The sequence below is a fragment of the Phycodurus eques genome, unplaced genomic scaffold, assembly GCF_024500275.1.
Source record: "Phycodurus eques isolate BA_2022a unplaced genomic scaffold, UOR_Pequ_1.1 contig_29, whole genome shotgun sequence".
NCBI classification, from domain to species: domain Eukaryota; kingdom Metazoa; phylum Chordata; class Actinopteri; order Syngnathiformes; family Syngnathidae; genus Phycodurus; species Phycodurus eques.
The window spans coordinates 95,341-115,431 of NW_026904026.1; the positions used below are offsets into that span (position 1 = coordinate 95,341).

At 45.2% G+C, this 20,091-nt stretch overlaps 1 protein-coding gene across 4 annotated transcripts in view; it reads left to right on the top strand.

The window, feature by feature from the left end:
* LOC133398276 (gastrula zinc finger protein XlCGF57.1-like) overlaps nucleotides 1-15,259 on the top strand; it is a 23,287-nt gene extending 8,028 nt beyond the window's left edge. Inside the window, exons 2-4 of one of the 4 annotated variants that reach the window (XM_061669926.1) lie at nucleotides 1,919-3,519; nucleotides 12,985-13,320; nucleotides 14,672-15,259. In XM_061669926.1, the coding sequence (XP_061525910.1) occupies nucleotides 3,393-3,519; nucleotides 12,985-13,320; nucleotides 14,672-14,712 (504 nt within the window). In that variant the 5' untranslated portion in view covers nucleotides 1,919-3,392 and the 3' untranslated portion in view covers nucleotides 14,713-15,259. Of the gene's footprint in view, nucleotides 1-1,918; nucleotides 3,520-12,984 lie in introns of all 4 variants that reach the window. The other 3 variants (XM_061669923.1, XM_061669922.1, XM_061669925.1) reach the window with 3 other exon arrangements.
* Nucleotides 15,260-20,091: the final 4,832 nt, after the last annotated feature.

Below are 20,091 nucleotides of genomic sequence, written 5' to 3' on the forward strand. Positions count from 1 at the left end.
AACCCAGGCGGCACGGCAAGCGACCGATTGGAGCATCTGCCTCACAGTTCTGAGGACCGGGGTTCAATCCCCAGCCCCGCCTGTGTGGAGTTTGCATGTTCTCCCCGTGCCTTCGTGGGTTTTCTCCGGGCACTCCGGTTTCCTCCCACATCCCAAAAACATGCATGAATTGGAGACTCTAAATTGCCCGTAGGTGTGCATGTGAGTGCGAATGGTTGTCTGTTTGTATGTGCCCTGCGATTGGCTGGCAACCAGTTCAGGGTGTACCCCGCCTCCTGCCCGATGACAGCTGGGATAGGCTCCGGCACGCCCGTGACCCGCGTGAGGAGAAGCGGCTCAGAAAATGGATGGATGGATGGATGGATGAAAATAACCCCGTTCGTATCGCAAAACCTTTCCCCTTCACACATGTACGAGACAATCCCAGCATGCTACTACATTACTGCTGTCGCCATTTGATGGAGTATATCTGAAGTCTTTAAAAACCCCAGATTGGATGGTCAGTAAATACGATTTTCTTTTTGTTTGCTTTCAAAATGAACACTTTAACCACTCATACGTACTACATTTATATTACAATATTTCAAAAAAACAGTCAATTATAAAATTGTTTTCTGTTTCTGCAACACAGAAAAAAAGATTGGTCTGAACATTTATTGTAGCTGAGAGTCTCGGCGTCTCCATGACAACAGAAGACTGTGTACTCTCTGTATGATTTGACTGTTTAATGTTCATGTATTTATATACATCCATATTTACCTTTGTGGTCACATTTGTCTGTTAAATCGATTTGAATGTTTTCATGGAAAATATTTTAAGAAGAACTTCCTGTTTGGGTCAAATCTGCCTGATGCCGCGAGACGGTCTGAGAGAGAGATGAGAGAGTACGATTCCTTCATTTATCTTTTTAAAGCGCACGTGAGATGAATAGTTTCCTTATTTTTTTTTTAGCTTTGTGTAAAACAAATGAGTTACAAGTTGAGTCACGTGATTGCTTTAATATATTTTTTTTCTAGTTTTCATGGTGTTCCTTATCGAAATAGCAATAAAGCAATAGGAGACATCTGTAAAACGGTTGGTTTCTTCAAAAATTATACTGTACATTCAGCCATCCATTTTCAGTCACGCTAATCCTGTTTAGGGTTGCGGGGGAAATATCCATTAATTTTTTTTTTTTAAATGTACATTATTCATTGATTCATTAATTATGATTACATTATTTATTACATTATTCACATATCATGCAACCCTGTTTCACTTTTCGGCCCTTTGTCATTTGCTCCAAGTCCATCCCCAGGCACTGCTCACGATACCACCTTTCGCAGTCGTCACACCGGATCTATTCAAAGGAAACATTCAAACACAAAACAATGTCAAGCAATATTTTGCATGTGGGAACTTTTAACAACGAGAATAGCATGTCTGTGTTCATACAGTAACCTACACTCAGCTCTGTGGGATAACGGTTCATGCGTAAATGTTGTATTTATGGTATTTGTCATAAATCTTTTTCAATTCAAATAAAAGCACATCAGCATATCAAAGAAGATATAAAAAACGTTGAGTCCTTTTTGATTACTCAATTTATTATTTTAATACACAGGGAAAAAATCATGTTTTTTTTTTTGTTTTTTTTAGGAGAAGATTATGTGATTTGAACACATTTTAATCACGTGCAACCGATGTACATGTTCAAATGAAGTACATTCAAAGGACTTTTTTTTCAGTGCATGTGCTGGAGTCACAAGGAATGAGAAATGATCGCCTTGATCAATTAATAGGTGTCCTCACAAATATCAGTGGTTCATTAAATACAAATGAATTCTGAGTCCTTGCCTCAGTGGCATTGTTGAAATCAAATGTTGCCGGGCATGAATTGTTCATCAGTGCTAATTGTTCATGTCTCTCTGATGCGCAGATTTCTGATAATGAGATTTCCCAGCATCACCTCGGAGTGTCGCCAAAGCACCAACAGCTGCAGAAACGTGCGTACGCCAGCCATGCAGTTGGCGTGAGGAACCGCACATTTCCACGCTCATGTCACTCTTGATACATCGGAACTTTGCCGTGGAAAAGAACGGACGCCACGTTTTTGTACGTACGTACCTTTTTTTACATGAGGCCCCTGGACTTTTCTTACTAATGTGATTTTTTTTTTAAATATTTTTTGAAAAAATATATACTACTTGCAGTCATGTATGCAGATTTCAAATCAACTTACCTTTTTAATGCATCTCAAGATTCGAATGAACCTTGCTGGTTGCAATCCTGGCATAGTTTACTTTCTCTCAGAAGTGGACAAGTTGCGTTATAACAGAGAGGTTATTTATTATCATGATTTTAAATCCGAAAGCATTGAGGTCCCTGGAGGGCAATTCTTGTGAGGCTTTTATTTTGAAGGTGGCTTTCGCCGCTTGTTGGCGGTTTCTTACCTTGATACATAGTATGAACAAAATTAGGGGCGGCTGGCTTGACTTCAGTTGGCTCGAATCGGGCCTGCCCCTTTAAATATTTCTGTCGTAAAGGATCACGGGTAATACATCGCCTTTTCCTTCTGGCGATGCGGGAGGAAGGGCGGTCGCGTTTCAGCAAGTCTTCCTGAATTTGCACCGAATGTTCCTCATCCTCGACGCGGGACGCCCCGTGATCACTACTTTAGTGGACTAAAACATCATTCGTGCAATCTTCGTGTTCGGTCTCGTGCACGTTGAAGCTTCTCGGCCCATCTTATTTTTAGCCTAGCTTGCCAACAAAGAGACGCGTTTGTGATCAAAACTTCGCTCAGCAGAGCTCAAGCGTGAGGTAAAGTGGTTTTCTTTCTGCCACCTACGAGTAAGGAGTCGGGAGCACAATATATAATACTAACACTAAAATCAATCCATCCATCCATCCATTTTCTGAGCCGCTTCTCCTCACTAGGGTCGCGGGCGTGCTGGAGCCCATCCCAGCTGTCATCGGGCAGGAGGCGGGGTACACCCGGAACTGGTTGCCAGCCAATCGCAGCTAACACTAAAATGTGGTTAATAAAACAACACAAAAACTCAATTCGATAAACTTTGTTTGTCCGAGAGGCTGAAATAATGTCCTGTAACGATTATCGTTATTATTAATCTGGCTTGTGAATCCTTTTGTATAATGTCTATCATGTTTCAACACACATTTCTTCTCCTGAAGTCACAAATTAGCTGTCTTCTTTCTGTCTCATGTTTCACAAAATACATATTTTCACACTGTGCTGTTTTCTTGTTGATTTTGGTGCTTTGCCATTTTAACTAACGTACTGTTTAACCCGCAGTGTCCAAATCTTAATCATGATTTCACATATCTGATTTGCACTTGCTTTTCTCATCCCTCCAACCGAGGGCGGAAAGTGTTGTGGTCGTCGTGTGAAAATGTGGGCAAGAAGGGAAGCAGAGTACGGGGAGGAACTTTGTGGACCAAAAGAGGAGATGGAGCCACAACGTCAACGACTGGACGTTGTGTTCAATCGGCAGCCTCCAACTGTGCTACACAGAGCAGGTTGGTTTACTTGTTGCATGCATTCTAATTTTAATAATATTTCTGGTTTTATATACGGGCCCCATTTGATGATACATTTAACATAACGTTATTAACATTCTATAATGTGTACTATCTGTGTCTGCGGAAGGGGCGGAGTTATGTGGTGGCCGCTGCCACTCTAGACAGGGGGGTGGCAACCCCCAAATCAAGAAACGGTTAACAATTCTCTTAGCCTACCCAAATAGGAGTAAAGACGTCATCACGCACGTTGCGCAGTTTACGCGTGTGGACCAGCTGACATCCATGGAATGTTTGGCCTGCAAGTGCTACTTATCGGCGCCATCTTTCTAACCCTTCTGAGTAAAGGTGCCAGGTGTCTTGAAAGGCTGCACAGTAGTTTGAATTCGAAGCAACTCTTTAGGCTGCAATTAAACATTTTTTAAAAAGCACTCAAATACGTGAAATAATTGAGAAAAGCTTTGCAATTTTAATACAACAAAACTGTCAACAAACAAATGATTCCCCAAAGTATGCCCACTTAGATTAAGAGGAAGACGGTGTCAAATCCCATGAAGATATATTTGCTTTGCAGGAGTTCATGAAGCAGCCCTGTTTTTGCCTGATCCAAGTGTACGTTATAACTTTTGAGGGGAAGGGGCATCTTTTAACCTGAAGTACATTTGAACCTGAAAATGATACATTGTTTTGAAATAGGATGTTGTGTAAATACAAATGCAGCCCTATGGGGGGCACAAGCAAGTGCAAACTGTAGGCCGGTCCCAAGCCCGGATAAATGCAGAGGGTTGCGTCAGGAAGGCCATCCGGCTTCAAACTTTGCCAAACAAACATGAGCGTTCATCCAAAGAATTCCATACCGGATCGGTCGTGGCCCGGGTTAACAACGTACGCCACCGGTGCCGTCAACCTGCGGGGCGCCGTTGCAAATTCAGCTACTGTGGGTCAAAGTCGAAGAAGAGGTGGAAAGCGGGTTCTTCTGCAGAAAGAGAAGAGGAAAGCACAGAGCCTAGAACTGAATGTGAGGACTTTGAATGTTGGGAGTATGACGGGAAAGTCTCGGGAGTTGGTTGACATTATGATTTGGAGAAAGGTTGATACATTGTGTGTCCAGGAGACCAGGTGGAAAGGCAGTAAGGCTAGAAGTTTAGGGGCAGGGTTTAAATTGTTTTACCATGGTGTAGATGGGAAGAGAAATGGAGTCGGGGTTATTTTAAAAGAAGAGTTGGCTAAGAATGTCTTGGAGGTGAAAAGAGTATCAGATCGAGTGATGAGGCTGAAACTTGAAATTGAGGCCGTTTTGTATAATGTGATTAGTGGCTATGCCCCACAGGTAGGATGTGACCTAGAGGTGAAAGAGAAATTCTGGAAGGATCTAGACGAAGTAGTTCTGAGCATCCCAGAGAGAGAGAGAGAGACGTAATTGGTACAGATTGTAATGGACATGTTGGTGAAGGTAATAGGGGTGATGAAGAAGTGATGGGTAAGTACGGCATCCAGGCATCCTTATCTCTATCCCTCTGTCTGGACAGCCTGTATAGATCCTTTTCTCCTTCTTTAGTGTCCAACCTGCCATACATGTCATCATATGCCTCTTGTTTGGCCTTTGCCAGCTCTACCTTTGCCCTGTGTCGCATCTCAATGTATTCCTTTCACCTCTCCTCGGTCCTCTCAGTGTCCCACTTCTTCTTAGCTAACCCTTTTCCTTGTATGATTTCCCGTTCTGTGAGGTTCCACCACCAAGTCTCCTTCTCTCCTTTCCTGCCAGAAGATACACCAAGTACTCTCCTTCCTGCCTCTCTGATCACCTTGGCTGCAGTGGTCCAGTCTTCTGGAAGCTCCTCCCGTCCACCGAGAGCCTGTCTCACCTCTTCCCGAAAAGCTGCACAACGCTCGTCCTGTCTCAGCTTCCACCACATGGTTCTCGGCTCTGCCTTTGTCTTCCTAATCTTCCTCCCCACCACCAGAGTCATCTTCCACACCACCATCCTATGTTGTCGAGCCACACTCTCCCCTACCACTACCTTACAGTCGGTAACCTCCTTCAGATTACATCGTCTGCACAAAATGTAATCCACCTGCGTGCTTCTACCTCCACTCTTGTAGGTCACCTTATGTTCGTGCCTCTTCTGGCAAAAAGGGTTCACTACAGACAGCCATTTGCATCCTTGTTGCAAAGTCTACCACCATCTATCCCTTTTTACTCGAGCATCTGGATCATCAGGTGTACTCTCGGAAATCCTGGAAAAATTTTATCCCATGTGCTTCTTGACTGTAAATTCAGCATTGCTTTGATTTATTTTTTATTTTTCTTGAACTTCTACCTCCGTTGTCATCGCTTTCATGGCTGACTGAAGTTCGGCATTGTCTTCTTTTAGCTCTCTGACTTCTTGGTGCGTGAACTCCAAGATGGTTTTGAACTCCTTAATCTCCTGGTGGAAGAGATCGAGAAGTGATAGCTTTTTGTCAATGGAGGAGAGGACTTGAATATGGGCGTCGGGAGAGCCAAGTTGTAAATCTTCAGCTACGAGGAGACGAGTTAGCCTTTCATCTTTTCAGTGGATTGCCGCAGTCGTAAAGAGCAGTGATGTTTTGGGGCTGTCAGAGACTTTCAACTCCCTCCAAAGATTTTCTCTGGGGTTGAGATCTGGAGACTGGCTAGGCCACGCCAGGACCTTGAAATGCTTCTTTCGAAGCCACTCCTTTGTTGCCCGGGCGGTGTGTTTGGGATCATTGTCATGCTGAAAGACACAGCCACGTTTTCAATGCCCTTGCTGATGGAAGGATGTTTTCACTCAAAATCTCATGATACATGGCCCCATTCATTCTTTCCTTTCCCCGGTCAGTCGTCCTGGTCCCTTTGCAGAAAAACAGCCAGAAAGCATGATGTTTCCACCCCCATGCTTCACAGTAGGTATGGGGTTCTTTGGATGCAACTCAGCATCGTTTGTACTCCAAACATAGGTTGAATTTTTACCAAAACGTTTTATTTTGGTTTCATCTGACCATATGACATTCTCCCAGTCCTCTTCTGGACCATCCAAATGCTCTCGAGCAAACTTCAGACGGGCCTGGACATGTACTGTCTTAAACAGGGGGGGACACGTCTGGCACTGAAGGATTTGAGTCCCTGGTGACGTAGTGTGTTACTGATGTTAGCCTTTCTTACTTTGGTCCCAGCTCTCTGCAGGTCATTCACTAGGTCCCCTGCTGTGGTTCTGGGATTTTTGCTCACTGTTCTTGTGACCCCACGGGGTGAGATCTTGGGTGGAGCCCCAGATTGAGGGAGATTAGCAGTGGTTTTATATGTCTTCCATTTTCTAATACTTGCTCCTTTAGTTGATTTCTTCACACCAAGTCTGGTGCAAGTCTACAATTTTGTTTCTGATGTCCTTTTAACAGCTCTTTGGTCTTGGCCATAGTGGAGTTTGGAGTGTGACTATTTGAGGTTGTGGACAGGTGTCTTTTGTACTGATGAGTTCAAACAGGTGCCATTAAAACGGGTACAAGTGGAGGAGAGATGAGCCTCTTAAACAAGAAGTTACAGGTCTGTGAGAGCCAGAAATCTTGCTTGTTTGTAGGTGACCAAATACTTATTTTACTGAGGAATTTACCAATTAATTCATTATAAATCCTACAATGTGATTTTCTGGATTTTTTCCCCCGCATTTTCTCTCATAGGTGAGGTATACCTATGATTTATTAAAAAAATAAAATTAAAAAAACTGGCCTCTCTCATCTTTTTAAGTGAGAGAACTTGCACAATCGGGGGCTGACTATATTCCCTTTTCCCCACTATAGGCTGACATAACCACAGTCCTCTCTTTTTGCGATAAATGAGAAATAAATAAAACAACAATTTTCTCATGGGATGATAAAATAAGTATCTATACTTAATTAAGGGTTAGTCTGTTATTACATACAGAATGCATGGTATCAAATAATATACATTGTGTCTTGTCTATTTCTACCGGTATGTATGTCCAGGCTATTTACTGCACTAGCTGTGAACTGGCCTGACTAATAAAAAGATGTAAACCACATGAAAAAAGCTCTCAAAGGAGTTTAGTCAGGCGAGTTTCCTAAAGCTCTTACAGTAGCTGGCATTAAGTCTCTGCTAAAAAAAATAGAACACTGAACGCTTCCATGTTAGCAAGCTACAGACCCATCTCAAATCTCTCTTTCCTAGCCTAGATTGTTGAGTTATTTTTAATGAACTCAGCAATTTCTTGAACTTAAATTGACTTTTTGACAAATTTCAATCACGGTTCCGAACTCATCACAATACAGACTCTGCTCTTATCAAAGTGCTAAATGATATAAGATTGAATACTGACTCGGGAAAGGTGTCAATTCTGGTCTTGTTGGACCTCAGTGCGGGTTTTGATACGATAGATTATAATATACTGCTGAACAGGTTGGAAACGTGGGTAGAACTAAATGGAACATTCATTAAATGGTTCGGGTCCAACCTGGAGGAAAAGAGTTATTTTGGAACCATTGGAAGTGTTCAATCTCATTGAATGGCAATGACCAATGGGGTCCCTCAAGGGTCAGTTCTTGGACCCTTCCTGTTCAGCCTGTATATGCTACCCTTGGGTCAAGTTCTCCAGAACTTTAATTTTGACTATCATAGCTATGCAGATGACACAGTTATATCTAGCAGTGTCTCTAGATGACCACAGTTCAATTGAGGTATTATGTAACTGTCTCCATCCATCCATCCATCCATCCATTTTCTACCGCTTATCCGAGGTCGGGTCGCGGGGGCAGTAGCTTTAGCAGGGACGCCCAGACTTCCCTCTCCCCAGCCACTTCATCCAGCTCTTCCGGGGGGATCTTGAGGTGTTCCCAGGCCATCCGAAGGATGTAGTCTCTCCAGCGTGTCCTGGGTCGACCCCGGGGTCTCCTCCCGATGTGGAGGAGCAGCGGCTGTACTCTGAGATCCTCCCAGATGACCGAGCTTCTCACCCGATCTCTCAGGGAGACCCTGGACACCATGCGGAGGAAACTCATTTCGGCCGCTTGTATACGGGATCTCGTTCTTTCGGTCACGACCCACAGCTTGTGACGATAGGTGAGGGTAGGAACGTAGATCGACCGGTAAATCGAGAGCTTCTCCTTTCGGCTTTGCTCCTTCTTTACCACAACTGATGGATACAAATTCCGCATCACTGCAGTCGCTGCACCGATCCGCCTGTCGATCTCCCGTTCCATTCTTCCCTCACTCATGAACAAGACCCCAAGATACTTTAACTCCTCCACTTGGGGCAGGATCTCATCCCCGACCTGGAGAGGGCACGCCACCCTTTTCCGACTGAGGAGCATGGTCTCAGATTTGGAGGTGCTGATTCTCATCCCAGCCGCTTCACACTCTGCTGCGAACTGCTCCAATGAGAGTTGGAGGTCACTGCTTGATGAAGCCAACAGAACCACATCATCTGCAAAAAGCAGAGATGCAATACTGAGGCCACCAAACGGACCCCCTCTATGCCTCGGCTGCGCCTAGAAATTCTGTCCATAAAAGTTATGAACAGAATCGGTGACAAAGGGCAGCCTTGGCGGAGTCCAACCCTCACCGGAAACGAGTCCGACTTACTGCCGGATATGCGGACCAAACTCTGACTCCGGTCGTACAGGGACCGAACAGCCCGGCTGGGACGTTGTGTTAAACATAAATAAAAAGAGAATACAATGATTTGCAAATCATGTTCAACCTATATTTAATTGAATACACTACAAAGACAATATATTTAATGTTCAAACTGATAAACTATTGTTTTTAGCAAATAATCATTAACATAGAATTTGATGGCTGCAACACGTTCCAAAAAAGCTGGGACAGGGTCATGTTTACCACTGTGTTACATCACCTTTTCTTTTAACAACATTCAGTAAATGTTTGGGAACTGAGGACACGAATTGTTGAAGCTTTAGAGCTGGAATTCTTTCCCATTCTTGCTTGATGTACAGCTTCAGCTGTTCAACAGTCCGGGTTTTCCGTTGTCGTATTTTACGCTTCATAATACGCCTCACATTTTCAATGGGAGACAGGTCTGGACTGTAGGCAGGCCAGTCTAGTACCCACACTCTTTTACTACGAAGCCACACTGTTGTAACACGTGCAGAATGTGGTTTGGCATTGTCTTGCTGAAATAAGCAGGGGTGTCCATGAAAAAGACGTTGCTTGGATGGCAGCATATGTTTCTCCAAAACCTGTATGTACCTTTCAGCATTAATGGTGCCTTCACAGATGTGTGAGTTACCCATGCCATTGGCACTAACACAGCCCCATACCATCACAGATGCTGGCTTTTGAACTTTTCGTCCGCATGGTTCTTTTCCTCTTTGGCCCGGAGGACACGACATCCACAATTTCCAAAAACAATTTGAAATGTGGACTCATCGGACCACAGAACACTTTTCCACTTTGCATCAGTCCATCTTAGATGAGCTCGGGCCCAGAGAAGCAGGCGGCGTTTCTGGGTGTTGTTGATAAATGGCTTTTGCTTTGAATAGTAGAGTTTCAAGTTGCACTTACGGATGTAGCGCCGAACTGTATTTACTGACATTGGTTTTCTGAAGTGTTCCTGAGCCCATGTGGTGATATCCTTTACACATTGATGTCTGTTTTTGATGCAGTGCTGCCTGAGGGATCGAAGGTCACGGACATTCAATGTTGGTTTTCGGCTTTGCCGCTTACATGCAGTGATTTCTCCAGATTCTCTGAACCTTTTGATATTATGGACCGTAGATGAAAAACCTAAATTCCTTGCAATTGTACGTTGAGGAACATTGACCTTAAACTGTCTGACTATTTTCTCATGCACTTGTTCACAAAGAGGTGAACCTCGCCCCATATTTGCTTGTGAATGACTGAGCAATTCAGGGAAGCAATCATGGCACCCACCTGTTCCCAATTAGTCTGTTCACCTGTGGGATGTTCCAAACAGGTGTTTGATGAGCATTCCTCAACTTTCTCAGTCTTTTTTGTCACCTGTCCCAGCTTTTTTTCGAACGTGTTGCAGCCAAAAAAAAAAAAGATTAGCTAAAAACAATAAAGTTTATCAGCTTGAACATTGACATCTTGTCTTTGTAGTGTATTCCATTAAATATAGGTTGAACATGATTTGCAAATCATTGTATTCTGTTTTTATTTAACACAACATCCCAATTTTGTCACCGATTCTGTTCATAACATCCCCCCCCCCCCCCCCCCCCCCGATCAGAACCCGAGCGGTGTTCTGTTATTGGACTTCTGTGCTCATCACGGATTGTCCATAACGAACACCATGTTCAAGCCTAAAGGTGTCCACACGTGCACTTGGCATCAGGACACCCTAGGTCGCAGTTCGATGATCAACTTTGTGGTCGTGTCATCGGACTTGCGGCCGCATGTCTTGGAGACTTGGGTGAAGAGAGGGGCGGAGCTGTCAACTGATTACCACCTAGTGGTGAGTTGGCTCCAATGGTGGGGGAAGTTGCCGGTCCGACGTGGCAGGCCCAAACGTATTGTGAGGGTCTGCTGTGAACGTCTGGCTGAATCCCCTGTCGGAAGGAGTTTCAACTCCCACCGCCAACAGAACTTTGCTCATGTTCCGGGGGAGGCGGGGGACATCGAGGCCGAGTGGACCATGTTCCGCGCCTCCATTGCTGAGGCGGCCGACTGGAGCTGTGGCCGTAAGGTGGTTGGTGCCTGCTGTGACGGCAATCCCCAAACCCGTTGGTGGACACCAGCGGTGAGGGATGCAGTCAAGCTGAAGAAGGAGTCCTATCAGGCCTTTTTGGCCGGTGGGACTCCTGAGCCAGCTGATGGGTACCGGCTGGCCAAGCGGAATGCAGCTTTGGTGGTCGCTGAAGCAAAAACTCGGGTATGGGAGGAGTTTGGTGAGGCCATGGAGAAAGAGACTTCCGGACGGCTTTGAGGAAGTTCTGCTCCACCATCCGGCGTCTCAGGAGGGGGAAGCAGCGAACCAGCAACAGTTCTTAAAAAAGGGGGACCGTAGGGTGTGTTCCAACTGCAGGGGGATCACACTCCTCAGCCTTCCTGGTAAGGTCTATTCAGTGGTGCTGGAGAGGAGGGTCCGTCGGGAAGTCAAATCTCAGATTCAGGAGGAGCAGTGTGGTTTTTGTCCTGGCCGTGGAACAGTGGACCAGCTCTACACCCTCGGCAGGGTCCTCAAGGGTGCATGGGAGTTCGCCCAGTTTACATGTGTTTTGTGGACTTTGCGAAGGCGTTCGACTGTTTCCCTCGTGGAGTTCTGTGGGGATGCTTCGGGATTATGGGCTAACGAAACCCCTGATACGGGCTGTTCGGTCCCGTAAGACTGGAGTCAGAGTTTGGTCTGCATATCCGGCAGTCTGACTCGTTCCCGGTGAGGGTTGGACTCCGCCAAGGCTGCCCTTTGTCACCGATTCTGTTCATAACTTTTATGGACAGAATTTCAAGGTGCAGCCGAGGCATAGAGGGGGTCCGGTTTGGTGGCCTCAGTATTGCATCTCTGCTTTTTGCAGATGATGTGGTTCTGTTGGCTTCATCAAGCCGTGATCTCCAATTCTCACTGGAGCAGTTCACAGCCGAGTGTGAAGCGGCTGGGATGAGAATCAGCACCTCCAAATCTGAAACCGTGGTCCTCAGTTGGAAAAGGGTGTTGTGCCTTCTCCAGGTTGGGGCTTATATCCTGAAGAAATTCAAGTGTCTTGGGGTCTTGTTCACGAGTGAGGAAAGAATGGAACGGGAGATGGACAGGCGGATCGGTGCAGCATCTGCAGTGATGCGGACTTTGTATCCGTGCGTTATGGTAAAGAAGGAGCTAAGCCGAAAGGCGAAGCTCTCTATTTAAGGGTCGATCTATGTTCCTACACTCACCTATGACCGAAAGAACAAGATCCCGGATACAAGCGGCCCAAATGAGTTTCCTCTGCAGGGTGTCTGTGGTCTCCCTTAGGGTGAGAAGCTCGGTCATCCGGGTGGATCTCAGAGTAGAGCCGCTGCTACGCCACATCGAGAGGAGCCAGATGAGGTGGCTGGGCAGATAATTCAGATGCCTCCCGGACTCCTCCTTGGTGAGGTGTTCCGGGCACGTCCCACCGGGAGGAGACCCCAGGGACGACCCTTGACACACTGGAGAGACTAGTCTTTCAGCTGGACTGGGAACGCCTCGGCATCCCCCCGGAAGAGCTGGATGAAGTGGCTGGGGAGAGGGAACTGTGGGCGTCCCTGCTAAAGCTCCTGCCCCTGCGACCCGACCTCGGATAAGCGGGAGAAAATGGATGGATGAGTTTTAATATTTTACACTTATTCACATTTTATTGTTGTGGTCGACCTGCCCAATTTTAATATTTCCAATATATCAAACTCATCTGTCTTTCACATTCACCTTAAATATAAATCTAATCTATAATACACAACATTAAAGTCAGGACATGAGAAAAGACTGACCAAACCATGTTTGTCTTGTCTTGCAGACAATGAAGATCTTCTTACTCAGTGGCAGGAGCCAGAACCCCCTCACATTAAAGAGGAAGAGGAGGAAGAAGTGCACCCCCACATCAAAGAGGAGGAGGATATCACCAAGTTTCCATCAACTGGTGACCCTTTGAAGAGTGAAGACGAAGCTCAAAGTGAGGAGAGCAGAGGGGCAGAGCCTCCAAGTAGCAGCTCAAGTCAACACATGACAACAGAAGCTGATGGAGACCACTGTGGAGGCTCACAAGCAGTCGGACTCTTAGCTCCACTATCAGATCGCGACAACACGATGTCACACTCTTCTGACTATGATGATGATGATAAACAGTCGGAAGGTGATATGACATGTCACACTGACAATAAACAATGGAAATGTCCTCAGTGTGGGAAAACATTTGCTAAAACGAGTAAATCGAAACACATTAGAACACACACTGGTGAGAAGCCTTTTTCCTGCTCAGTTTGTTGTCAAAGATTCTCAAGGAAGGAACACGTAAAAAGACACACAAGAACGCACACTGGTGAGAAGCCTTTTTCCTGCACAGTTTGTGGTCAAAGATTCTCTGTGAAGGAAAGGCTAAAATTACACACAAGAACCCACACTGTTGAGAAACCTTTTTCCTGCACAGATTGTGGTCAAAGATTCAGTCAGAAGGCACACTTAAAAATACACACAAGAATACACACTGGTGAGAAACCTTTTTCGTGCACAGTTTGTGGTCAAAGATTCTCTGTGAAGGAAAGCTTAAAATTACACACAAGAACCCACACTGGTGAGAAACCTTTTTCCTGCTCAGAATGTGGCCAAAGATTCACTTGGAAGGGAAACTTAAAAATACACACAAGACTGCACACTGGTGAGAAACCTTTTTCCTGCACAGTTTGTGCTCAAAGATTCTCTGTGAAGGAAAGGTTAAAATTACACACAAGAACCCACACTGGTGAGAAACCTTTTTCCTGCTCAGTTTGTGGTCAGAGATTCACTCAGAAGGGACACTTACAAATACACACAAGAATGCACACTGGTGAGAAACCTTTTTCCTGCACAGTTTGTGGTCAAAGATTCTCTGTGAAGGAAAGCTTAAAATTACACACAAGAACCCACACTGGTGAGAAACCCTTTTCCTGCACAGTTTGTGGTCAAAGATTCTCTCTGAAAGAAAGCTTAAAATCACACACAAGAACCCACACTGGTGAGAAACCTTTTCCCTGCTCAGTTTGTGGCCAAAGATTCACTCGGGATGTATACTTAAAAATACACACAAGAATGCACACTGGTGAGAAACCTTTTTCCTGCTCAGTTTGTGGCCAGAGCTTCTCTTCTACGGATCGGGTTACGACACACAAGTGTGCTTGTAATAAGTGATTCGTGCTCAAGAAGCTTTTCATGTAAATGTTTTAAAAAAACTAATTACTATGTTACTGACTTACAAAAATCTACATTTTTGGATTCTGTGTACTAGCTTTTATTGCATCTTCTTGTCCATCCATTTTCTAAAAGCCTCCTGTGGGCTAAAAATTAGCACGGGTGCCAAAATACTTTCAAGGGACGAGTTAAAGGTGAGAACATGGGCAAATATTCCACTGTTCTGAACTCATAGATGATGTCTGCTGAAAAAAAAGCCCTCCAAAATAGACTCGGTAGTCATTGAAGAATTGTTTTCTGATGAAATGTTTCATTTTCAGCCAGATTTTGCCCCACCCACTATCAGATCGTGACGACATGATGCCACATTACAACACTGACGACGATCATGATGAGAAAAAGTCCAAAGGTGATATGACATGTCACACTGACAACAAAGTATGTAAAATGTTCTCATTGTTGGAAAACGTTTGCTGTAAAAGCAATTGACACATGGGAAGACTCACTGGAGAGAAACCATTTGGCTGTTCAGTTTTTGGTCAAACGTTCTCCACTAAGTATCGGGTTAATAAACAAGTGTGCTGGTGAGAATCGCAGTGATCAAGAAGCTTTCATTGAAAATGTAAATGTTTAATATCAAAAGTAATGACAAAATCTATATTTGTGCATTTTACCTACCATGTTTATCTTCGTGTTCTCTATCTTTTCTAAAAGACTCCTCTGGACAAATATTAAGAAATAGCACTGGTGCCAAAATCCACAAAGTAATGCATGCCTTGTTTTCCAATGATTTATTGATGTCCATGTCAAATAAATGAATTATTGATTGAACTATACTGTAAAGAAACATTGACTTTTCGTGGTAAACTGTGAAGTGTACAGTACATGTGATCCATAATAAAATGTACTCCGAACAGTGAGAGTGACTCAATTTACTTGTATCTCAAATCCATCTTGCCCATTGAAAAGAATAGAAACGCTTTGAAAGTGGCACTAAGCAAACCCCAAAAAATGGCACCGAAATGTGACACACCACAGAGAAGAGTAATGTTAATAAGGCTGACAAGTTTGAATGAATAAAAATCAGGTTTAAAAACTAACAATAAGGGCCACCTATCATCTCTCAGATGCTGTGGGTGTATCGAATGGCTGAGCCAAAAGGAATTAATTATACTGAGGGGTTGATAACTTATACAATGTAAAATCATGTGAGGAGGCTCAACTTAAAAACTGAATCGTTATCGTGGACTATAATCAGAAAAATAAGCACACAAGTCAACTTACCCTCGTCGTCGGTGACATAATGTCACAGCCGAACACGGCACCTGACGACAGCGGGATGGTAGGAGGAAGCCCGGGTAGTTAGACAGTCACCACTGCCCCATTCACGAGTATCAAGTTACCCATGAAGCCATGTTGTCTGGTGAAAGTTTACAAAAGTATCCGTCGTAAAACACTGCACTGCTGGTGGTGGTGATGTTCAGCTCGCCATCTGCGTGTCTTCAAAAAGTCAACGCATTGCTTTTTTATTTCCTCATTTTTGGAGAGCTAAAATAACGTCACCGAGCTGTTTTGTAAAATCGAGGCATGTGGCGAAGACGCCTCATCGGGGTGTAGCCGTCGTTAGCCTGCTGACTGCACGCTGGAGTGGTAAATGGGCCTTGTTATGGAAGCTCGGCACAGCTAACTCACAACTGAGCAGCATTGCCAAACGAAACGACGTTACTTTGTCCTTATATCGTGTGGGGGGGACTCGCGTTGTGAAAGTATACGCCCTGTTTGAGCCCCACCCACAAAATCAGAAAAATTCAAACGGTGAAAAAGATGCATAAGCTATATCTCAACAATTCAGCTGTATATTATTATAAATCTTTGCATGTTTTCAGCATTTCAAACATATTTAATGTATTTAGAAACAAAACACAGATATCTGTTTAGCCCACTTTAACAAGAATCAACATGACAAAAGATACTACAATGTACATACAGTAAAAAAAGAACATTATACCCATGCAGAGTTTACAATATTACACATACACTCACTATGCACACACACTATTCACATAAATACATTGCACACAAGCACACAGTCATTTATGACTGTCCATCCATCGCTGCAGCTGTGTCATAGAAGGGGGATGTCTGAAATTGGAACCAGGTCCTCTCCCTGTCCGTGCCTTATATAGTGTCAACGTTGGTTGGGCAATAAACTTACTTGCCCGCTTACCCCTGGAAGGCCGTGTGCAAGCGAGGGCCGCCGGGTCCTTGTTTCAGCACGTGACCGCTGGAACGCTGGCCGTCCGACTGCCACGGTCAGAGTGGCACGAGAGCTGCTTGTCAAGCGGCGGCCTTTCCCTCTGCGCACCGGGCGACATCCCAGCCACGGCCCCAGATCCTGCAGCTCTGTCTTCATGCACGTCTCCTGGTGTTGAGAGCAGGTCCGTCTCTTGGTGTCATGGTCAGTTGCAGGCAGAGGAACGGTTGAATCCCTTATCAGAGGGAAAAAAGGAGAAACAGGGAAGAATCAATGGCAGCATTTGTTTCAGATGGCATGTTGGAATGTTCATTGGAAGCAGCATATCTTACACTGTCACATTTAAACTGCAAATTAACACAAATATAATATCCATGTTAAAAAAAATTGTATATTGGCCTTTGATTCAAAATTAAACAAGAAAAAAGAAAAGTCAAAAAGCTAAACTCAACCACGAACTCCCTAAATACAAGCAGCACATCGACTATCCTACCAGGGAAAATAATACTTTAGACCACTGCTACACTACGGTAAAAAACGCATACCGTGCTATACCTCGTGCAGCCCTGGGCTCGTCTGATCACTGCTTAATTCACTTAATACCGACGTACAGGCAAGAACTTAAATGTGCGAAGCCTACAGTGAAAACAGTCAAAAAGTGGACCAATGAAGCCAAGATGGAACTTCAAAGCTGTTTAGACTGCACAGACTGGAGTGTCTTTGAAAATTCAGCCGGCAGCCTGGATGAATATACGGACACTGTCACATCCTATATCAGTTTCTGTGAAGAGGTTTGTGTACCAACAAAATCATTTCGGACATTCAACAACAACAAGCCGTGGTTCACTGCTAAACTTAAGCAGCTTGGCCAAGCTAAGGAGGACGCATATCAGAGCAGGGACAGGGCCCTGTATAATCGAGCTAGAAACCAGCTGACTAAAGAAATTAACATTGCAAAGAGGACCTATGCAGCAACGTTGGAAAAACAGTTTAGCGCAAACGACTCTAAATCAGTCTTGCATGCATTCCAATCGCTGTCTAATTACAAGCGACGATCCCCCCAAGCTGAGAACAATAGCACACTAGCCAACGACTTGAATACCTTCTACTGCAGATTTGAAAAGGACAGTTTCACACCACACACCCACCCGGGCCGCACCCGCGACCACAACCACACCTCTGACTTCTGCGTTAACCATCCATGAACAGGATGTGAGACGCATCTTCAAACAACAGAAGATTAACAAAGCGGCAGGCCCGGACCATGTGTCCCCATCCTGCCTCAAAGTCTGCACGGACCAGCTTGCTCCAGTCTTCACTCAGATCTTCAACAGATCTTTGGAAATGTGCGAAGTTCCATCCTGTTTCAAACGCTCCACCATCATTCCAGTCCCCAAGAAACCTGCAATCTCTGGTCTGAATGACTACAGGCCTGTCGCTTTGACATCTGTGGTCATGAAGTCCTTTGAACGTCTCGTGCTGGACCACCTCAAGAGTGCCACAGGTCCCCTGCTGGACCCCCTGCAGTTTGCCTACCAAGCGAACAGGTCTGCGGATGATGCAGTCAACATGGGACTGCACTTCATCCTAGAACACCTCGACAGTGCAGGGACCTACGCGAGGATCCTGTTCGTGGACTTCAGCTCAGCATTCAACACCATCATCCCTGAACTCCTTTCAACTAAGCTTCTCCAGCTCAGCGTCTCACCTGCCATCTGCCAGTGGATTTACATCTTTCTGACGGGCAGGACACAGCAGGTCAGGCTGGGGGAGCCCACGTCATCCACACGGAGCATCAGCACTGGGGCGCCCCAAGGTTGTGTCCTCTCTCCGCTGCTCTTCTCTCTCTACACGAACGACTGCACCTCAGCGAACCAGACTGTCAAACTCCTGAAGTTTGCAGATGACACCACTGTCATCGGCCTCATCAAGGACGATGACGAGTCTGCATATCGACAGGAAACGGAGCGGCCGGAGCTGCGGTGCGGCCGACACAACCTGGAGCTGAACACGCTCAAGACGGTAGAGATGATCGTGGACTTCAGGAGGCATCCTTCGCCACAGCTGCCCCTCACGTTGTCCAGCTGCCTTGTGTCAACCGTCGAGACCTTCAAGTTCCTGGGAATTACAATCTCTCAGGACCTGAAGTGGGCGACCAACATCAACTCCGTCCTCACAAAGGCCCAGCAGAGGATGTACTTCCTGCGGCTTCTGAGAAAGCACGGCCTGCCACCGGAGCTGCTGAGACAGTTCTACACAGCGGTCATCAAATCGGTCCTGTGTTCTTCCATCACAGTCTGGTTTGGTGCTGCTACAAAAAAAGGACAAACTCCGACGGACAATCAAAACTGCTGAAAGGATTGTCGGTACCCCCCTACCCACCATTGAGGACTTGCACGCTGCCAGAACTAAGACAAGGGCGTGCAAAATCCTCTCGGACGTGTGTGTGTGTGTGTTCTCGTTCTCTCGTTCTCTCGTTCTCTCGTTCTCTCTCTCTCTCTCGTTCTCTCTCGTTCTCTCTCTCTCTCTCTCGTTCTCTCTCTCTATATATATATATATATATATATATATATATATATATATATATATATATATATATATATATGCTAGCTCACACCCAGTTTGAACCAAGGACCTTACACATGTGATAACAACTACACTATGGAAACTATTGTGACTGTAGTGCCCAAGAGCAGAAATTGAGTTATTGACAGCGGCCCACGCAATTCCAGCCAGCAACAAGTTTCACATAACCCCAGGAGAAACAAATCCTAAGGTCTGAGGACACTTGGAAATTGAAGTTAAAGCGATAAGCTCAAAGTCTGGCTGCAGACCTCAACCTCCAACATCAGGCATGGAACTAAGGAGAATCATTTCAAAATAAAATTTCCACACTCCTTTCATTCCCGGTTTAAACGTTTGTGTTTATATGCGCCCTGCAACAGACTGGTGAACAGTTCAGGGTGTAGTCGGCCTTCTACCCGAAATCAGCTGGGATAGGATCCAGCACCCCGGATAGCTGCTGTCAAGGCAACCACCACTCGAGAAAAAGAAGTCAAGACAGCCGCCCTGAGCCAGACCTCCCCAGTTCTTTCGAGCTAAGGGAGTTCTGACCAGCTCTCCGTTGAAAGGGTTAAAGCTCCCCGTTGGGTCCTTGCTTAAGCTGGTGTTGAGGCGGTTCTCACAGCAAAATATGAAGCGTCGGCCCCACTTAAGTTAGGCTTTACTGTCAAGAACGGAACAGAGGACAGGACCCAAAATGCACGACTCCAAAACTGATGGACAGTTTCCAAAAAGAGAGGCTGAATAAACGAGCAGAGGTCGGTACAGAGGCAGGCAATCCGAAAAAGGCAACAGTATCCAAAAAACGTGAGGCAAAGAGGCAAGGTCAAAAATCAGAACAGGGTCTAGTCTTACTATGAGTCGGTGACGTGGAAACAAGGAATGCTGGAATATGACAACAAGGTACAACGAACCGGCGACCAG